This window comes from Pleuronectes platessa, chromosome 17 (genome assembly GCF_947347685.1).
Source record: "Pleuronectes platessa chromosome 17, fPlePla1.1, whole genome shotgun sequence".
NCBI lineage: Eukaryota > Metazoa > Chordata > Actinopteri > Pleuronectiformes > Pleuronectidae > Pleuronectes > Pleuronectes platessa.
Genome location: NC_070642.1, coordinates 6381914 through 6403057, shown reverse-complemented (window position 1 = coordinate 6403057; position 21144 = coordinate 6381914). Strand labels below are relative to the sequence as shown.

General features: G+C 40.6%; 2 protein-coding genes across 2 annotated transcripts in view; both read left to right on the top strand.

The window, feature by feature from the left end:
* The first annotated feature begins 664 nt into the window (after positions 1-664).
* Positions 665-6880, top strand: mep1a.1 (meprin A, alpha (PABA peptide hydrolase), tandem duplicate 1). The gene is made up of 13 exons (XM_053445861.1): positions 665-822; positions 2314-2372; positions 2480-2524; positions 2655-2695; positions 2963-3038; positions 3349-3466; positions 3746-3921; positions 4107-4328; positions 4431-4577; positions 4698-4913; positions 5230-5694; positions 6382-6555; positions 6690-6880. Exons 1-13 carry the CDS (start codon positions 665-667, stop codon positions 6737-6739), a joined length of 1947 nt encoding a protein of 648 aa, XP_053301836.1. The 3' UTR covers positions 6740-6880.
* An 8102-nt stretch (positions 6881-14982) lies between these two features.
* Positions 14983-21144, top strand: part of mep1a.2 (meprin A, alpha (PABA peptide hydrolase), tandem duplicate 2) — a 10181-nt gene continuing 4019 nt past the window's right edge. Inside the window, exons 1-11 of the mRNA XM_053444544.1 lie at positions 14983-15104; positions 15203-15227; positions 15316-15369; positions 15471-15508; positions 15591-15666; positions 15754-15871; positions 16040-16215; positions 17627-17848; positions 18471-18617; positions 20152-20367; positions 20478-20924. Coding sequence (XP_053300519.1) covers positions 15042-15104; positions 15203-15227; positions 15316-15369; positions 15471-15508; positions 15591-15666; positions 15754-15871; positions 16040-16215; positions 17627-17848; positions 18471-18617; positions 20152-20367; positions 20478-20924 — 1582 coding nt within the window. The 5' untranslated portion in view covers positions 14983-15041. The remainder of the gene's footprint in view (positions 15105-15202; positions 15228-15315; positions 15370-15470; positions 15509-15590; positions 15667-15753; positions 15872-16039; positions 16216-17626; positions 17849-18470; positions 18618-20151; positions 20368-20477; positions 20925-21144) is intronic.

Sequence of the window (21144 nt, the reverse complement as noted above, 5' to 3'; positions counted from 1 at the left end):
GCATGCGAATGGAAGGACGAGGAGGAAGAGAGGGTTCAGCGATTTCTGATCTCACACATTGTGTTATCCACAGCAGCGGCAGAGTGTCAGTGTATTTTCTTTATTAGTGACATTACTGCTGTCCCATAAAGTCGCTCTTCACCTCACTAACGAACACGTCGATGTCAGTTTCAGAAAGTTTCACTCCCTCTTCACATCGCTTGATGCCGTGCCTCCGTCAGGACTCACGGTGGAAACCCATTGGTCAGCGGCATCATTTAATGTTCGTGCCGTGCTTTGCATTGACCATTCATGGTTGACGGTGGGCGTGTGGAGGGCGGATTTGGAGGCAGATCCACGTACGAATGTTTCCAAGTGGACTGTGAACATTGCGTTCAGGTGTGCGTACGCACGGTTTTATAAATCGGAATTAGCTTTGGCCAACGCCATTTCCGGCTTTTGTGCGTACGCACACTTTTAGTAGGAATCCTACACAATCCTTTATAAATCCGACCCCAGAACTCCTGTGTTTATCGTATCTCGTGTCTCCTGAGCCTCTGCTTCTCCTGTGTAAGCCTCCAGAGTTTTCCCCTTAGTGTTTATAGTTGTTTTGTCTGTTAAAGACTATTTGTTCATTAAATTACACTCCTTGTTAATACTCTGGGTCCAACTGCTTCACTGCACTATGACAGACGCAGGACTTTGTGAACTTCCTCCAGATCAATGCGGGGACAACGGAAGAGCTGGTGGTATATTTCTGCAGGCGGAGACACTCCCCCTGACGCTGATAAACATCCAGGGATTGGATATAAAGATAGTGACTTCGGCAGCTGTGGCTGAGGGGTAGAGTGGTCGTCCTCCAACCTGAACGTCGGCGGTTCGATCCCCAGTCTGACCCATCTGCATGCCGAAGTGTCCTTGGGCAAGATGCTGAACCCTGAATTGCCCCCCATAGAATAACAAAGTGCTGGGATAGATGCACTGTATGAATGTGTGTGTGAAAGGGTGAATGTAAAACTGTACTGTAAAGCGCTTTGAGTGGTCGCCATCAGACTAGAAAAGCGCTATATAAATACAAATCCATTTACCATTTACCATTATCAGTACCTGGGTGCTCACCTGGACTGGACTGATCATGCCAGTGCATTCTTTAAGTTTGGAATGTTTGAAGATATTTTGCTCCAGAAATGTTTAGAAAATTAAAAGGAAAATTGACAATCTTCATTTTACCACTCATCACTTGCTCATAAAACATATTATTAGGACAAAATAACAAAAAGTGTCCAACAGGTCCTGGATTGTTGCTTGATCATGCAAGTACACTCCTGATCAAAATCTTAAGACCAGCTAAAAAATTGCATGAATTTGCATTTTGCACTGTTGAATCTTAGGAAGGTTCTAAGTAGAGTTTCAAAATGCAAAAAGAAGAAATGGGAACAAGAGCCCAAAAGTTGTGAGCAGGCAATTTATTGAAAACAACAATTTAACTGAAGTAGGCTGTTCATCAGCTGATCAAAAGTTTAAGACCACAGCTCAAAAAAAACAAAAAACCTCCTAAAACAGAAATTAAAGTTTCAAAAACTGACTCAGTAATGAATAGCTCCACCATTATTGTTGATCACTTCAATAATTCGTTTTGGCATGCTTGATGCAAGTGTTTCCAAAAGGCTAGTGCGAATGTTGCGCCAAGTGGTGAAGATGGCTTCACGAAGGGCATCCACTGTCTAGAACTGAAGTCCATTTTTGTAAACTTCCCTTGCCATCCATCCCCAAATGTTCTCAATTGGATTAAGATCAGGGGAACACGCAGGATGGTCCAAAAGAGTGATGTTATTCTCCTGGAAAAAAGTCTTGGTCAGACGGGCATTGTGAATTGGAGCGTTGTCCTGCTGAAAAACCCAGTCGTTACCACACAGACGAGGGTGTGTGGTAACGACTGTGTAACATTAGCAGTGAGCTTTCCCAAACGTTTGGAGGACAATTCATTAATCAACGGTTTTTATCTGATGTCTCAGCAGAATTAGTTATAAGACGATAACAGATGTATTGTAAAAATATAGTGCAGGTGCACGTGTACTAACATCCTTTACTCAGTTACAATTTGGAGTCAAAGTCCCTCGGTTACTCTTTATGACTGACATAAAATTCAGGGTCCAACGTCATATTCCTTGTCAAGGAGCACATTTAAACCAAAGCAGCAACATCTGCTTGTGACATTCAGCAGGATGGTGGACAGAGTGCTGTTATGGTTCGGACTGGTGGCTCTGGCCACCTCATATACTGTAAGTCTTTATTCATCAATTATTGATAGTGAGTGTGATGTTGTTAATTAAGTGATAACTTGTACTTTGTTATAATTTTTTGGCAGATACCAGTCTCCCCTAAGGTACATGGTACGTACATTAATGATATTATATACGAGAAATAAAAGTTGTTGAACAGAAAAAGTTGTTCAGAGTAACATGAGAAGACTGAACCATGTCTGTGTTTGTATTTACAGAGGTATACGAGCATGGTGAGGATGAGAACCCCATCTTAAACCCGGGTGAGCAACAGCACATCACAGTAGTTCTAAGGACCATAATCCTAACATCAGTAAAGACCCTGAGTTTACAGGAATATATGGTGAAAACAACTTTGTATGTATTGATGTGTCGTTTGTGCCTGTGCTGTAGGTTCAGATGCTAACCTCTTTGAAGGGGACATTTTACTTCCAGTGAGTTGAATATTTTCCTAATTTTAAAATGATTTAAGAGAATTGCTGATTACTGCTGATCATTCCCTTGATTGTTATTACTGTTGGTGTATGTGATCAAATGATTGGCTGTTGGGACAGTTGGCCCTTTGGATCTTGAGTAATTAAAATGCAATATCCAATAACAAACAGGGCATATGAGAGGCTGTGTGTTTTTTAAATGATTTTTATTAACCTCCAGTAAGTTTAATGTCATAATATATATTTAACACCTTGTTTATGCTGCAGGAAGGAAAAAATGCCCTGATTGACCAAAAATACAGATGGAAATTTCCAATCCCTTACATTCTGGGTGATGACTTAGGTGAGTCTTTTTTCTAAATTCAATTGTCCTGATATTTACCTAACGAATGCTGCATTTTTAAATGATAAAGTCTGTTTTGTATAAATATAGTCTGTAGCTGCCCTATTGCTGAGGCAGGCAATAGGGCCAGTGACAAGTTATAGTACCAGGCAGAAAGGGGATATAAGGATAGATAAAGTCTGTATAGGGGTTTATAGTCCCATCTACCATCTACATGTATATGTGTGGTCTGTGGATAAATGATAATTTGTCAATTAATCTATACAGACCGTATGGCATACTCCAGTTCCCTGTTTCTCTCCCTCCTCAGATCTGAACGCCAAGGGCTGCGTCCACCAGGCCTTTGAAATGTATCGGCTCAAGTCTTGCATTGACTTCAAGCCTTACGAAGGAGAGAAGACCTTCATCAAGTTTGAAAAGAGAGGGGGGTATGGCTCTGACTTTCTGACTTTTCTCAACTCCGTCCACTGAATTCATCTTAACTCAGGTGTTAAATTCACCCCTCTGAGCAAAACTTTGTCTGAGCTAAAATTGAAAGTAGTGGCCACAATTAAAGTGATATAATAACCTTCGCAGGGTGAGCCTCAGACTTGTTATGTTACATTTTTTATTTTTATTTTTAATTATGGGAAGAAGTGGATCGATACTCAGGATAATTTAAAGTCAGGATAAACCGGCCTCTGCTCAATTCATTTTGTTTGTCACAGATGTTTCTCCAGCGTTGGTGACCAGCAGACTGGTCAGATTCTATCTTTGGGCTCAGGCTGTGACCACAAAGCAGTGATAGAACATGAGCTTCTCCATGCTCTGGGATTCTACCATGAACAGTCCCGCGGAGACAGGGACGACTATGTCGAAATTTGGCTGAATCAGGTTCTACCAGGTATGGTTACATTTTGTCATGTTCTTTCTTCTATGATTCATGTTCTATTAAACCAATTTTTGTAAAACTATTTACATTAAATTTATGATTTAAACCTTTAAATATGCATTAATTTCTCAAATTTGCAGTTTTCTTTCTTTATTATGACATGTTGTGTGACTTAAAGAACTTGACATTTCCTGCAGGACTTGAACACAACTTCAACAAATACGATGACAACTTCATTACCGATCAAAACACGGCATATGACTATGAGTCCATCATGCACTACAGGCCCTTCTCCTTCAATAAGAACGACTCCATTCCCACCGTCACCACCAAAATCCCAGAGTTCTACAACATCATAGGGCAGTACCTCGACTTCAGCAAGATGGACACTCTCAGGCTCAACAGGATGTACAACTGCTGTATGTTACAAAGGGAATTTCTGATGTGATTTTCTTAGTTTCTTCTAGGTCGATAACACTTTAAAAGTAAGTATACATGTCCTCTACCCTCCTCCTCCCCAGCTGGTCCCCTCACCCTGCTGGACCAGTGTGCATTTGAGTATGCCAGCATCTGTGGGATGATCCAGGCTTCCTCTGATGATGCAGACTGGGTTCATACCCAGAGCACAGTCGGGGCAGAGGATCACACACTCCTGGGAAAATGCAGAGGTCAGAAATCTGCATAATATTTATTTTCAAAAATTTCAAACCCTGTTTATTGGCAGCTCAGACAACAGAAAAGAAGTTAGTAAACTTAATTTGACGCAAACATTTTGTCTGATCTTTTAGATAGTGGGTATTACATGCACCTCAGCACAATGAGTGGGGCGCCTGAGGAGTCTGCCCTGCTGGAATCCAGAATCCTCTATCCCAAGAGGAAGCTCCAGTGTCTGCAGTTCTTCTACAAGATGACTGGAAGTCCAAAGGACAGGCTGGTGATCTGGGTCAAGATGGACGATGGCACGGGCACTGTTCGAAGAATGAGGAAAATACACACTTTTAATGGTATTTGATGATTTTTACATTATTATATTTTCTTGCATGACCTTACACATCCATCAGGGGATAGAGTCTGGCTATAGCCCACTGGCTGTAGATGGTAAAGTAAAGGGACAATTATAAGAGTAGTGTAAATCTTCTCTACCTCTTGGCAAGAAAATGAAAAGTTATTTTCCATAACTGTCAAGCTGTTCTTTTACAGTAAATACAGTAAGGGAGAGAGACAAATGTTCAACAAAATGTATCTACCCAATAACTTTATACATGAATATTAACACAAATAGTAAGATTTGCCATCTTGACCTTGTCCCTGTCACACCAGCGGATTCTGACCACACTTGGAAGATCGCACACGTCCCTCTGGAGGTAGGTGAGAAATTCCGCTATGCCTTCCAGGCCATTCGTGGTGACCCCTCAGCGTCCTCCGGGGGCATCTACATCGACGACATCAGCCTGACGGAAACCCGCTGCCCCAATGCCGTGTGGAGAATCCAGAACTTCTCACAAATCATGGAGACGGCTGACACCAACACAGTAATCGACAGCCCTCGATTCTACAGCCCTGAAGGCTATGGTTTCGGTGTGCGCATCTTTCCTCTGTCCAGTTACACTGATTACACAGGGAACTACGCTGGGCTGTACTTCCACCTGGCCAGCGGGGATAATGATGCGGTGATGCAGTGGCCAGCCATAAATAGACAGGCCACCTTGGTGGTGATGGACCAAGACCCTGACGCTAAGATGAGGATGTCCTCTGCTCGCAGCCTCACTACTGACATGAGGACAAGTAAGTTCTCCCTATCCGGTTTCCTGTACTCCCACAATAATTTACACATGAACAGGAAGAATAGTAATAGTTATACACTTGCTTGGGGTGTGGTGCGTGTCACAGCTTTAGGAAACTGCAATTAGACAGCAAAACCTTACTTATTGATTTCTGCTATAAAAGTAAATATGCTAAAAGTACTTTCAATGAGGTAAAAAAGAAATGCATTTAAAAATGTTAACATTTGGGGGTTTCTCACATCACAGCTAGAAGGCTATATATATATATATAAATATATATATATATATATGTATATGTGATTATTTTTTTCTTATAGTCAAGAAATCCCACAAACAAACCAAAAACATCACTGTATTTGTCTCGGTAGCTTCCAAAGCCTTCTTGAAGCTGTCAGCCCTGAACCCATTTGTTCCTATAAGATTAGACAATTAGATCATAAATATATTGCTTGAAAATTACTTGATACTTTTCCGGATTAGCAGGTTGTTATTTATGGTAAAATACTGCAAACACACTTTGGTAAGAAATTACCACCATTCAGTGAGTCCTCCCTCAAAATGACTTAACATTTATACCAAACCCAATTTAGACACTGGTTCCTCAGGTTCAACAAACTGTTCTTGGTCCCCCTGGGACAGTTCCTGCCCCTACATCAGACAGGTGATTCTGTGTTTTTCTGTCTCTTAGCATCAAATGGACAATTGTTCTGGGACAATCCATCCAAGGTGGGCTGGTATGACTCGTCCTGTGACTGCTTCAGAGGTGAATCATGGGGCTGGAGAAACTTTATCAAGCACTTTGACCTCCGGCGGCGTAGTTACCTCAAGAGCGATGACCTCATCATCCTCATCAACTTTGACGGTTTGTGATCTGTGTTAAATATTCATGTATGGAAATATCTCATACTGTGCACATTAAAAACCATCCTGAAATTATTGCAATGTGTGATGTTCAGTATATCAAGAAGCAGAAATGATGAGTGTTTTTATCCACAGACATCACATCACTGATCAAAACAGAAGTTCCCATTGAGCCGAAGGAGTAAAGGCACATTTGCTGTTTTACCACAATGAACTGAAGGTGAGATATTTTGATCTCACCTGTGAACATTATATCACACATGTAGGTACTTATGATAATGAGAAAATACAATAATTGTGTTTCTTGTGTTTAAAATGATTGGAATATTCCTGCTATTACACAATATCATAATTACACACATAATGAATAAAATGTAATGGTCATATCTGGTATGTAATCTGTATGGAAAAGTTCAAACACATATAAAACAGGTTTTGAAGTGCATCATTATATAATTATGTTAAATAAGATTCTTGCTATATTGAATTGTTGTCTCAATAAAAGCTATAAGAGAAACCCTGTGGTATGTTTTTTTAATTTGTGCTTTATTTATGAAAATAAGCCCATTAATGTCTAGGAAATCACACATGAATCCCTAACCTTGTACTTACATTTAAGACAAATATATAAATATAAAACAACAAAGGTCTATGTGCTCAGGAGCAACCGTCTAATGTTGCTATTAATTTTCCACAGAAGTAGAGTACATCCTCCACCGCAGCAGCAATAGCACTGGTACAATAATTAGAACGGCATTCAGCAGAGCACATACCTCCACTAAGGTCCAACCCGATAAAATAAGAATTATTATTGATCCCCATCTGGTATGACAGCAGCTCAAATAGAGAATAATGACAGGTAAGAAGAATAGAATAGAACTACACAGGAACAAAGACACAAAAAAATAGTGATATGATTGAACAAGTGGTGTAAACCATCAGAAAGTAGCAAAGTGAAATTCAAACTGCACCAAATATGACACACTCACCAGTTCCCTAATCATGTCAGATTTTCATCAATGAATTATGCTTACGGGAAAATGCTGAAAATGTCGAAAAAAATCGACTTACAACATTGAAAAAAGTAAAGAAACCAAAAATTCAAAAATATTGATTAATGAATTAATCAAAGGTATTGTCCCCCTTCATATGAATGGTTTTTACAAATTAATTTGACAAATTTACTTCTATTTACTTGTCCCATGGATGATGTTATGCCTGGGATCCTTGACTATGTTCTGTTCGGACATGGTTATTGTGAAACCAAAGTTCGGCCACTTGTAGACACGGCCTGATGCCGCATGTTCTGTGTTCTGGAGAAAGCCTCCCGAACTCTTCCTCCTTGGAAGAGTTGTACAGGGGAGACCTGGCCTTATATTGGCCTGGTGACCTCACAGGTCATTGGGCCAGAGTGACCTTTTTTTTTTTTCGTGAGGAAGAGTGCAGACACAGACTTTTAGAAATAAAATCAACCATCTCATGCCCTCAATTGGCACTAACACCCTACCAACAACTGAAATCTCAGAAACGGCTGAAAATCCTACCCATTATTTAAACAGTTTCTCTCTGATCACCTGTGATCAGTTTACCAAAATAATCTCAGGTTCTAAGTATCTTAGATCCGATTCCGACAAAATCACTTAAAGAAATTCTGCCCCTAATTGATAGTTCGTTACTTAACACAATCAATCTGTCATTATCATCAGGTTATGTACCACAGTCTTTTAAAATAACTGTAATCAAACTCCTTCTCAAAAAATCCACCCTAGACTCAGAGGTTTTAGCCAATTACAGACCAATATCTAATCTCCCCTTCATGTCTAAAATCTTAGAAAAAGTTGTAGCCAATCAGATGTGTGACTTTCTCCAGGAAAATAATATATATGAAGACTTTCAGTCTGGGTTCACAGCCAATCACAGCACAGAGACAGCTTTAGCAAAAGTCATTAATGATCTTCTAATAACTTCAGATCAGTGACTTGTGTCTGTCCTTGTTCTGTTAGATCTCAGTGCAGGATTCGACACCATTGAACATCAAATTTTATAACAAAGACTTAAACAGTTAATTAACATTAATGGAACCGCCCTCAACTGGTTTAAATCTTATTTTTCTGATCAAACAAAATGCCGCAGCACGTGTCCTGACGAGAACCAAGAAAAGAGAGCACATTTCTCCAGTATTAGCATGGCTACACTGGCTTCCGGTTAAATCAAGAATATAATTTAAAATTCTCCTCCTAACCTTCAAGGCCCTGAATAATATGCCGCCATTTTACCTTAAAGAGCTGTTAGTACCCTATCAACCCACTAGAGCACTCCGCTCCCCGAAATCAGGCCTACTTGTCATCCCGAAAGTCTCTAAAAGTAGAGTAGGAGCCAGAGCTTTTAGCCATCAAGCTCCTCTGCTGTGGAATAATCTACCACTTTCAGTTATTGAAGCAGACACCATCTGTACGTTTAAGAGTAGGCTTAAAACCTTCCTTTTTGATAAAGCTTATAGTCCTATGTTCTAAAATAGGAAGCGTTTAGTTTAAAAAGGCATAGAGGTATTGATGGCTGATTTACTGAGTGGGCCAAATGGTTTTATCGTACTACCATACAAACCAGTAGCCAGTCAGATTTACCTTGAGCCTCAGTGTACCCCCAAATTGGGCCTGGCAAGACAAAAAACCCTGATGACGCTAAGACGCAAAGGGAATTTATGACACATGACACACGGAGCTTCTCTTTCCAGCTTCTCCTTCCTCTTCTTCATCCCTATCACAACGAAGTAAGTCATATCTCATCAGTACATGTTACTGACTTGACCTCTTCCCCGAGTCCCTTTGCTTTATCGCCCACGGATCCGGGCCCGCTGTGGCCGCACCGTGGATTACGATTTGTGGATCGCGCATCAGAGGTCGCAATGGTGGATCCAGTGTGGCGGATTCTATATCATGCGGGCTGATCGTAGTGGTAATGGCGTGGATCCTGTGTTGCGTTGGCATTATTTAATGGTGGTGGACCACGACCGAGGGGGCGGCTGATGATGGATCCCTAATAAGCGGCAGTGGACAATGACTGTGGACTAAAGTGGATCTGATCTGGATGGCAGAGCATGATCTTGCTGGCTGCTGACCATAGACTGTGACTGCAGCAGGACTGCTTGACATATAGTATTGAAGTTATCATCAATGCTGCTAAAAACTTTAATCTTGATGATGTTTTCCTACAAGTGGCATCTATTGCACTTCTGTCCGTCCTGGGAGAGGGATCCCTCACATGTGGCTCTCTCTGAGGTTTCTATGTATTTTTACCCTGTTAAAAGGGTTTTTAGTAGTTTTTCCTTACTCTTGCTGAGGGTTAAGGAGAGATGATGTCACACCATCTTAAAGCCATATGAGACGAATTGTGATTTGTGAATGTGGTTTGTACAAATACAATTGATTGATTGAGACTGTCAGAAGCAGTGCACAACATACATGACTATACAGCCAAAGCTAATTTCCAACACCAGTTTTTGAGGGGTCCAACGTTTATACGTGACAGTTTGAAGCAATTGAAAGTATTTGTTCATAGAAAATGAAGGCATACAGTAATAAAACAAGAGAGACATCATTTACGACAACAGACGAACAGACAAAACAAAGCTTCACAGACACTTTTTACAATCTGTCGCCTGTGAATCCCTGAACTTTATGGAAGTACAATAATACATTGATAAAGTGATACATTTGATATCAGTCATATCAGCTGTGTTAACATCTGATATCTAATATGTCAATGTCAATTTCAATTTTATTTATATAGCACATATAAAACAACTTGGTTGACCAAAGGGCTTCACAAGTATAAGGTACAACAAGAAGAGAGTAACACGCATTACATCAGAACACAAGTAGTAAAATAATATAAGATAGAAAGAAGAATAATTAAAATTAAACTATAACAAATACAGTATAAGATATACAATAATAAAATAAAATCAGCTGGGATAAAAAAGTTCTAAACTCGAAGACAATGCCGAGAAGAACAGATTTGTATTCAGTAATAATTTGAAGGGGGCAGATCTAATGTGGAGTGGTAAGCTGTTCCTCAAGTTTGGGGCCGCTACTGCAAAGGAATGATCACCTCTGGTTATGAGCCTCGTTTTAGGTAAATCAAGGAGAAGTTCAGTCAAGTAAGGCGGTGCCAGTCCATTTAGAGACTTAAAAGTTAACAATACATTTTGAATCTATCCTGTAACGAACAAGAAGCAATTAGAGGGAGCGCAACACAGGTGTAGTATGGTCTCTCTTTTTCTTCCTAGTCAGGACGCAAGCAGTAGGATTTGGACAAGCTGCCGGCATTTCATAGACAACTGGTCTAAGCCTAGATACAGGGAATTGCATTAGTCAAGACGAGAGGTTATAAAGGCACCCTCTCTACATCCTTTTGTGGGAAATGGGCCTTTAACTTATAACCCACTGTGGCCGCACCATGGATTGCGGTTTGTGGATCGCGCACCGGGGGTCGCGGTGGTGGATCCAGTGTGGCGGATTCTATATCGTGCGGGCTGATCGTAGTGGTAATGGCGGATCCTGTGTTGCGTTGGCATCATATAATGGTGGTGGACCACGACCGAGGCGGCGGCTGATGATGGATCCCTAATAAGCGGCATTGGACAATGACTGTGGACTAAAGTGGATCTGATCTGGATGGCAGAGCATGATCTTGCTGGCTGCTGACCATAGACTGTGATTGCAGAAGGGCTGCTTGACATATAGTATTGAAGTTATCATCAATGCTGCTAAAAACTTTAATCTTGATGATGTTTTCCTACAAGTGGCATCTATTGCACTTCTGTCCGTCCTGGGAGAGGGATCCCTCACATGTGGCTCTCTCTGAGGTTTCTATGTATTTTTACCCTGTTAAAAGGGTTTTTAGTAGTTTTTCCTTACTCTTGCTGAGGGTTAAGGAGAGATGATGTCACACCATCTTAAAGCCATATGAGACGAATTGTGATTTGTGAATGTGGTTTGTACAAATACAATTGATTGATTGAGACTGTCAGAAGCAGTGCACAACATACATGACTATACAGCCAAAGCTAATTTCCAACACCAGTTTTTGAGGGGTCCAACGTTTATACGTGACAGTTTGAAGCAATTGAAAGTATTTGTTCATAGAAAATGAAGGCATACAGTAATAAAACAAGAGAGACATCATTTACGACAACAGACGAACAGACAAAACAAAGCTTCACAGACACTTTTTACAATCTGTCGCCTGTGAATCCCTGAACTTTATGGAAGTACAATAATACATTGATAAAGTGATACATTTGATATCAGTCATATCAGCTGTGTTAACATCTGATATCTAATATGTCAATGTCAATTTCAATTTTATTTATATAGCACATATAAAACAACTTGGTTGACCAAAGGGCTTCACAAGTATAAGGTACAACAAGAAGAGAGTAACACGCATTACATCAGAACACAAGTAGTAAAATAATATAAGATAGAAAGAAGAATAATTAAAATTAAACTATAACAAATACAGTATAAGATATACAATAATAAAATAAAATCAGCTGGGATAAAAAAGTTCTAAACTCGAAGACAATGCCGAGAAGAACAGATTTGTATTCAGTAATAATTTGAAGGGGGCAGATCTAATGTGGAGTGGTAAGCTGTTCCTCAAGTTTGGGGCCGCTACTGCAAAGGAATGATCACCTCTGGTTATGAGCCTCGTTTTAGGTAAATCAAGGAGAAGTTCAGTCAAGTAAGGCGGTGCCAGTCCATTTAGAGACTTAAAAGTTAACAATACATTTTGAATCTATCCTGTAACGAACAAGAAGCAATTAGAGGGAGCGCAACACAGGTGTAGTATGGTCTCTCTTTTTCTTCCTAGTCAGGACGCAAGCAGTAGGATTTGGACAAGCTGCCGGCATTTCATAGACAACTGGTCTAAGCCTAGATACAGGGAATTGCATTAGTCAAGACGAGAGGTTATAAAGGCACCCTCTCTACATCCTTTTGTGGGAAATGGGCCTTTAACTTATAACCCACTGTGGCCGCACCATGGATTGCGGTTTGTGGATCGCGCACCGGGGGTCGCGGTGGTGGATCCAGTGTGGCGGATTCTATATCGTGCGGGCTGATCGTAGTGGTAATGGCGGATCCTGTGTTGCGTTGGCATCATATAATGGTGGTGGACCACGACCGAGGCGGCGGCTGATGATGGATCCCTAATAAGCGGCATTGGACAATGACTGTGGACTAAAGTGGATCTGATCTGGATGGCAGAGCATGATCTTGCTGGCTGCTGACCATAGACTGTGATTGCAGCAGGACTGCTTGACATATAGTATTGAAGTTATCATCAATGCTGCTAAAAACTTTAATCTTGATGATGTTTTCCTACAAGTGGCATCTATTGCACTTCTGTCCGTCCTGGGAGAGGGATCCCTCACATGTGGGTCTCTCTGAGGTTTCTATGTATTTTTACCCTGTTAAAAGGGTTTTTAGTAGTTTTTCCTTACTCTTGCTGAGGGTTAAGGAGAGATGATGTCACACCATCTTAAAGCCATATGAGACAAATTGTGATTTGTGACTATGGTTTGTACAAATACAATTGATTGATTGAGACTGTCAGAAGCAGTGCACAACATACATGACTATACAGCCAAAGCTAATTTCCAACACCAGTCTTTGAGGGGTCCAACTTTATACGTGACAGTTTGAAGCAATTGAAAGTATTTGTTCATAGAAAATGAAGGCATACAGTAATAAAACAAGAGAGACATCATTTACGACAACAGACGAACAGACAAAACAAAGCTTAACAGACAGTTTTTACAATTTGTCGCCTGTGAATCCCTGAACTTTAAGGAAGTACAATAATACATTGATAAAGTGATAAATTTGATATCAGTCATATCAGCTGTGTTGACATCTGATATCTAATATGTCAATGTCAATTTCAATTTGATTTATATAGCACATATAAAACAAATTGGTTGACCAAAGTGCTTCACAAGTATAAGGTACAACAAGAAGACAGTAACACGCATTACATCAGAACACAAGTAGTAAAATAATATAAGATAGAAAGAAGAAGAATTAAAATTAAACTAAAACAAATACAGTATAAGATGTACAATAATAAAATAAAATCAGCTGGGATAAAAAAGTTCTAAACTCGAAGACAATGCCGAGAAGAACAGATTTGTATTCAGTAATAATTTGAAGGGGGCAGATCTAATGTGGAGTGGTAAGCTGTTCCTCAAGTTTGGAGCCGCTACTGCAAAGGAATGATCACCTCTGGTTATGAGCCTCGTTTTAGGTAAATCCAGGAGAAGTTCAGTCAAGTAAGGCGGTGCCAGTCCATTTAGAGACTTAAAAGTTAACAATACATTTTAAATCTATCCTGTAATGAACAAGAAGCAATTAGAGGGAGCGCAACACAGGTGTAATTTGGTCTCTCTTTTTCTTCCTAGTCAGGACGCAAGCAGTAGGATTTGGACAAACTGCAGGCATTTCATAGACAACTGGTCTAAGCCTAGATACAGGGAATTGCATTAGTCAAGACGAGAGGTTATAAAGGCACCCTCTCTACATCCTTTTTTGGGAAATGGGCCTTTAACTTGGCTATGAGTCTCAGTTGAAAGAAGCTACACCTGACCACAGAGGAAACTTGCTTGTCGAATCCCCTGTAAAATTGAATCCCCAGACTCTTCACAGAGGAGTGAATATTAGCAGCCAAAGGGCCAAGGGTGCTCACATCCAGCAGTTCAGGGTGTCCAAAGACAATAACCTCAGTCTTATTTTCGTTTAGTGTTGGGAAGTTGAGGTTAATCCATGATTTTATGTAATTTAGGCAGTCAAACAGGGGCTGCAAGGAACTCATAGTTTTAAGGTTCAGGGGAAAGTATATTTAAAATATCAACCACAAAGCACTGGAAAGAGACATCATATTTTTCAAAAATGTATGCTAGGGGCAGCATAAATAGAAGAATAGGATGGGGCCTAAAACGGATCCTTGAGGCACAATGCATGTAAGTGGGGCCGTCCAAGAGGAGTAATCACTCAGGTGGATAGAGATAATCTGTCAATCTGTTAAGTATGACTGAAAGCACTTGAGTGCTACACCTTTTATCCCTACAGAGTTCTCCAAACACGACAACAGGATTGCATGATCGACAGTGTCGAAAGTGCAATAACTGAATCATAAGGGCAATTTAGTAAACCATAAATGGCATAACCGGCTGTTTAATTGGCTGTAAAATCCGCCCGTATCAACATGTGTTGTAACCAGCTGCCAGTGTTCAGGGTCGGTAGTTTACTGCTGCCACTGGCTGAGCATCTGACAACAGGTCAGCCGCTTGAGCGACGACAAGGACACGTGTGAAACGCTTGTTACTCATTAAACACAATAATCCTGATCAAAGTTCCTCTGCAGCTGCTGTCTTCATGGACGTGTTGACATCAGGGAGACACGCTGCTTTCAGAAAACATCGACATGGCCTATGGAGACAATTTGTGGACGATTCCTGCACTGATCAGTATCTTGGCAGTTTTGACGGTAGAGAATTTTATAATTGTAATGCACCTACAAACAGAAATTTAACAGTTTTCTCTGTGGATGTTTAAAAGCAAGATGTATCTCTATTTGACCGCTAGGTGAAAGCTGCTCCGACCTTTACAGGTTAGCTCTAATTTATTTATTGATCAATTACAAATAAAGAAGCTATTTGTTTATCTTTAGCTTTAACAAAAGAACATTTCAATTCCAGGTGATAATGCAGATGCAGGTGAACTGAGGGATGACATACCTGACATCAACAGAGGTATATATTCAAAGCCTGTCTGCGATAATGCACTTTGTTCAATTATATATTTATATATCCAGAATTTCTGATCTCTGACAGTGGTTTTTTTCAATCTTTAGCGTTAAAACACCTGTTTGAGGGAGACATTGCTGGTAATGTAAGTATTCACACTATGTGGAGATTATGTTTAACAAGAACATAAATGGTCACATCCTGAGAGTCTCCCACTTGTCGTGCAGCCCAGCAGAAATGCAATCCTCGATGAAACAAGAAGATGGAAGTTTCCCATCCCTTACATCTTAACTGATTCTCTAGGTACACTATGCATCATTTCTATCAACATGTAATCTGATGCAGAGGTAAAACATGTGCTCACTGGGAAATTAATTTCCATATCTTTAGAACTGAATGCCAAAGGTGTGATCCTCCAGGCGTTTGAGGAATACCGCTTGAGATCTTGTGTGGACTTCAAGCCATACGCAGGAGAGGACAGCTACATCTCCTTCACCAAGCTGTCAGGGTGAGCTGCAATGTGCTGGTTTGTTGCACAACTTTATGGGCCATGCTGTAAAGTCATCAAACTTGAGGAATTAAGAACCAAAGATAAGACACTGCTGATGTGACAAAATAATACGTAAAGCTCATGATACAGTAAGACAGCTGATTCATTTCATTTTCATCACTACAGATGCTGGTCTTACGTTGGCGATGATAAAAAAGGACAGAACGTGTCCATCGGGGCCAGATGTGACACTAAGGCCATTGTGCAGCATGAGCTCCTCCACGCTCTGGGATTTTACCACGAACAGTCTCGCTCGGACAGAGACAACTATGTTAAGATCTGGTGGGACCAGATTGAAGAAGGTGTGTGAAAAATTACATCTGTGTTTCTTTCAGAGACAGTTTGAGAGATACTCGGTACACCCAGGTGAATTCTCACCCAAACTTGAAAATGTACGGGTTTGTAAAAGACAGTCTGAACAACCATGATAGCAGCTCCACACCAGACTTATATTAAATTACGCTATATTGATGTTCTGCTGATACACATGCTCAACCAAAACCAAACTTACTGGAAACATGAACACTTGAACAAAAGTGTGAAAATAGCGACCTGAAATAACAGGAGCCATCTTTGAGAAAAAGGGATTCATCTACCTTTGCTGACATTGAAGAAGTGTCTGAGTCAGACAGGTATGTTATCAGTTAATGGTTACATAGACAATATTCACTGCATTAGATGTCACACTAGCACAAGCTTCTCAGACCAAAACAAATGCTTCATCAGCCACACCTCCTCCCTCACTTTGTTTTCTATAGAGTCTATGGGTGTTCCAGAGTCTGGTGAAATCAGTGCAATAGGCCTGTAGCCATCTTGCATTATAAATGTGGGTAGGGCCAAGGGTTACACAAAGAGGGACTCACAGGCATGCACAAACACATGCACTAACTATGTGCGGCCATGGCTATGTATAAAATCACCAACTCATTCACGACCCCCTACTTCACATTATAGAGACTTCTTTGTGTACTATATAGTGAGCTCATTGGCAAAAGAAAAAATAAATACTTTTAGACACAACTGGACATTTTCTCTGCGCCTTTAATTATGTCACAGGATCATGACGTTCAACAACAGCAATGTACGCCAGTGGAAAAGAGCATTGAATTACCATGTTTAAAGTGATAAATAAACTTGTGTGCCCTGCTTAGTGCTGCGGTGCACTGCTCTGCTCTTATTAAATATTTTACCACCACAATTTTCATATTTATCTTGTGCTGGTCATAAAAAAAACGGTGGTATCGAAAATATTAGAGAAATATGCTATACAGGCAGTTTTAAAATCGGTTTGCCCAAGTCTATCTTTATCCTCATGATGTCTAAGATAATTTTGATAAGATTAAGTAGAATCCCCAGAGAGAGAAGGCTGAGACATGAGGCCCTCTCTACTCTTGAGCACAAAGCATGATGGTGTATATTGCTCGGTTACTGACCATTGGACCAATTATTCACCAAAAAAAAACACTGCACATACAAAACTCTATAATAGACTTTTTAGGGATTATTGAGTGATTTCTGACACAGCCCATGTTTATGTTATTGCAGAGAATGTGAGAACAGTCTCAGAGACTTCAAAACTTACACCTAGGGAGTGACTCTCTGCTCAGGATGCCATTACTCCATAGAATATAGTTGTTGGCTGCTTAATTTTTGTTAAAATCATGTATGTTTAACTCTGATGTTGTCAGTGACAAGGTTACTCTCCCTTAACAGGAATGGAGCACAATTTCAAAAAGTACGAGGATGACTTCATCACAGATCTGAACACGCCATATGATTACGAGTCCATCATGCACTACAGGCCACTGTCTTTCAACAAGAACGAGAGCGTACCCACCATCACCACCACCATACCGTACTTTAACGACATCATTGGCCAGCGGCTGGACTTCAGCGCTGTTGACATCACCAGGCTCAACCGCATGTACGACTGTGGTGAGTGTCTCGTCACTGCTGGTTCTAGTGTGTTCTAAAATATTTGCATCATCGTTAAAAAGTCACAGGATATTTACCCGGTGACCATGGAAACACTCTCTTGCTTCCTGGTTTGTATTGGAGCTGCTAGAACTAGTTTACATTTACATTCTTATTTTGCATCAATCAATATGTTTGGATTAATGCTCTATGAAACCTAAAATATATAATAGGAGAACAGCACCTCTAACTCTTGTGAACATCCTTGTCACACTGCACTGCCCCGCCCCCAATGACTGCTCCAATGTATGATATGACAAAATCGCACTAAGAAAATACTGTAAAAAAACAATTTCTATATTATCAATAAAGTGCATCTAGTAAATTTGCACTGCTGATCATTATAGCCAATGTAGCCAGATCACTCCACCTGCTACACTGAATAAGTTACTGGGATATGGTTGTTTTAATTTACAGCTAGATCTACACGCTCAAATATAAAAAATGCTTTTACACAGAATATGGAGGTTAATCTTAATCTGTCTCAATCACATTACGGTCTTTGCTAAGGTACATCCATATTTTCATAGATGGGTGGTGCTTAACCAGCGTAGGTTGACTGTTGATAATCTTTCTGTTGCAGCCAACACACACACCCTCTTGGACCAGTGCTCGTTTGAGCTCATCAACATCTGTGGAATGATCCAGAATGAGGACGAGAACGCAGACTGGGTGCAGACGCTGAGCAGTCCAGCCGACACTGATCACACCCTGGCAGGGCGCTGCAGAGGTGCTAAACATATTTACTGTCTCCTAAAGTCAGATCAGACATGAAGCTGAATGTACATAATGTGATGAAATAAACTGTGACAAACTGTGCCCGAAGGTGTCACATATGAATAGCAAACAAACATTTTCACGTACCGGCGCCTATATTCTGAAAAGCCCATATGTTAAAACTGAAATCCTTTATCTGAAGTTCCCCAGTGAGCAATGCGATGTGAGGGCCCAGCAGGGGATTACTGTCCAGATGACAGACAGACGGAAAATTTAAAAAAAGGGCAAAAAGAAAACAAATATCTCCTGGTGAATAAGTGATGTCATACTAGCAGAAGACACTGATGATGTCAAGAGAGTTTGTGGAGATAAAAACTGTAGCTGTAAATCACATGATCTCCACAATGGAGATCATACGTCACTTTCTGCCCATGTGGGCTGCTACCGTCTGCTTCACCTTCGCAGTATTTGTTGCTGATGTGAACGTGTCTGTGCAGAAAAATTCCCGCTGTGTGTGAAAGGCTCCGTAGTGTCGTGGCAATTTCTACAATCCCACCTTTAGCAAGGAGGAAACGAGACACAATTCTCTTACAGTATTGTCACACATTTAATGCTCGAGCATGGTACATACAACAGAGTTGAGTTTGTCATATGCACCCAGATAGGAAACAGCGGTTTGTTTTTATACATTTGGCTAAGCCCTCCCACTGGGGAGGGGGTGGTTAAACATCGATGGATGAGATCCTCTGATCACATGAATACAACAATGCCTAGTTAAAGCAATCAGGCCAATATGCATTTAGTAGTAAAGGACAGCATGATCAAAGTTACATTGTCTAGAGATAATTAGGTTACAGCGTCTAGAGCAATCAGGCCAATATACATTCAGTAGGACGGGAAAACAGCATGATCAAGATTACATTGTAATAGATTCAATCATGATCACTCAAAAGGGAAATCAACTGTTACATTTCCCTTACATTCCTTACATCAATCATAATGCCTGAATAGCTAATTACTATCACACTGTGTCCGGACTAATTAGATTACTGTGACTGGAGTAATCAGGCCAGCACTCACTCAGTTCTACAGGAAACAGCAACATCAAAGTTACATTTGTTAGAGATTCAATGATGATCAATCCAAGTATACATAAACATGATTATATTATGGTCACATGTTACATTTCCCTTACAGTAGCCAATTCTCTGGCACAACTGATGTTAAACAGACATAAAATAAAATAAAATAAATCAAAGTAAACTAATTAAACTAAACTAAACAGGCATTTGTACCTGTTAAAGAAACTTCAGCCCATTATAAATGAGTTCAGATACTATAGTTCAGACCAACTATCATTGATAAACTGTATGAATGGAAAACCTGTAAATGAAAGTTGTATTATAATAATGTCAAATATGTCTTCATAGGATAACTTACAATTATATTATATTCCACTAATCTTCATCCACTGTCCCTAACTTGAAGCATTTATATGACATTAAGGCTCATTAACAAAACATGTACGGACCACTTCTTTCCTTTAGATTCTGGGTACTTCATGAAGTTTGACACAGCTTCAGGTGTGATTGGCAACAGTGCCTTGCTCGAGTCCCGTATCCTCTACCCCAAAAGAGATGAACAGTGTCTGCAGTTCTTCTACAAGATGAGCGGACGTGCTGGGGATATACTGGTGATATGGATCAGGACTGATGATGGGACAGGGACTGTGCAGAGTGTCAGGAAAATCCACACCATCACTGGTATTTTCTCATCCATTTGCGCACTTCCAAACACGTTTAAGGTTTCTTGCTTTTCTGTGTTGTGGTTGGGCTTATTGCACAGGTTTGTTTTTGTGCTTTTTGTATCTCAGGTGATGGAAATGATGCTTGGAAAGTAGCCCATGTGACCCTCAAGGTGACAGAGAAGTTCCGTTATTTCTTCCAAGGCATCAGGGGTTCATCAAATTCATCGGGCGCCATCTTAATTGATGACATCACTCTCACAGAGACCACTTGCCCCAATGCAGTCTGGCAGATTCAGAATTTCACCGGGCTCCTCACCACCACTTCTCCTGGTAGCGTCCTCAAAAGCACTTGTTTCTACAACTCAGAGGGCTACTCATTCGGCGTCAGTGTTTATCCAAATGGAAAAGACCCTGCCTATCCAGACTATGTTGGCATGACCTTGCACCTCTGCAGCGGAGAAAATGATGGGGTGATGCAGTGGCCAGCGGCAAACAGGCAGGCGACCATCGTTGCCATGGATCAGGATCCTGATGTCAAACTGAGGATGTCTTCAACAAGAAGCTTCACCACAGGTAGGCCGACATCACAGGCAGCCGAGACACGCAAAGTTGACAAGCAGTGATAGTTTCGGCTCATGATTTTCTGATTCCTCCAAAAGCAATGGGAGCGGATGGAATGGAGTTCTAAGGTTTCAGAGCAAATCAAAATAAGCATTCTACATGTATTTTATCACTGGTCCTCACGTGTGGACACAGACAGCAGGGAATTTCCCCTCTTAATATATTTACTTCA

Coding starts and splice junctions, on each gene's coding strand:
- mep1a.1 (XM_053445861.1), top strand. CDS start 665: ATGACAGACGCAGGACTTTGTGAACTTCCTCCAGATCAATGCGGGGAC. Junction 3,039..3,348: donor CATTCTGGGTGATGACTTAG/GTGAGTCTTTTT, acceptor CTCCCTCCTCAG/ATCTGAACGCCAAGGGCTGC. Junction 5,695..6,381: donor CACTACTGACATGAGGACAA/GTAAGTTCTCCC, acceptor TCTGTCTCTTAG/CATCAAATGGACAATTGTTC.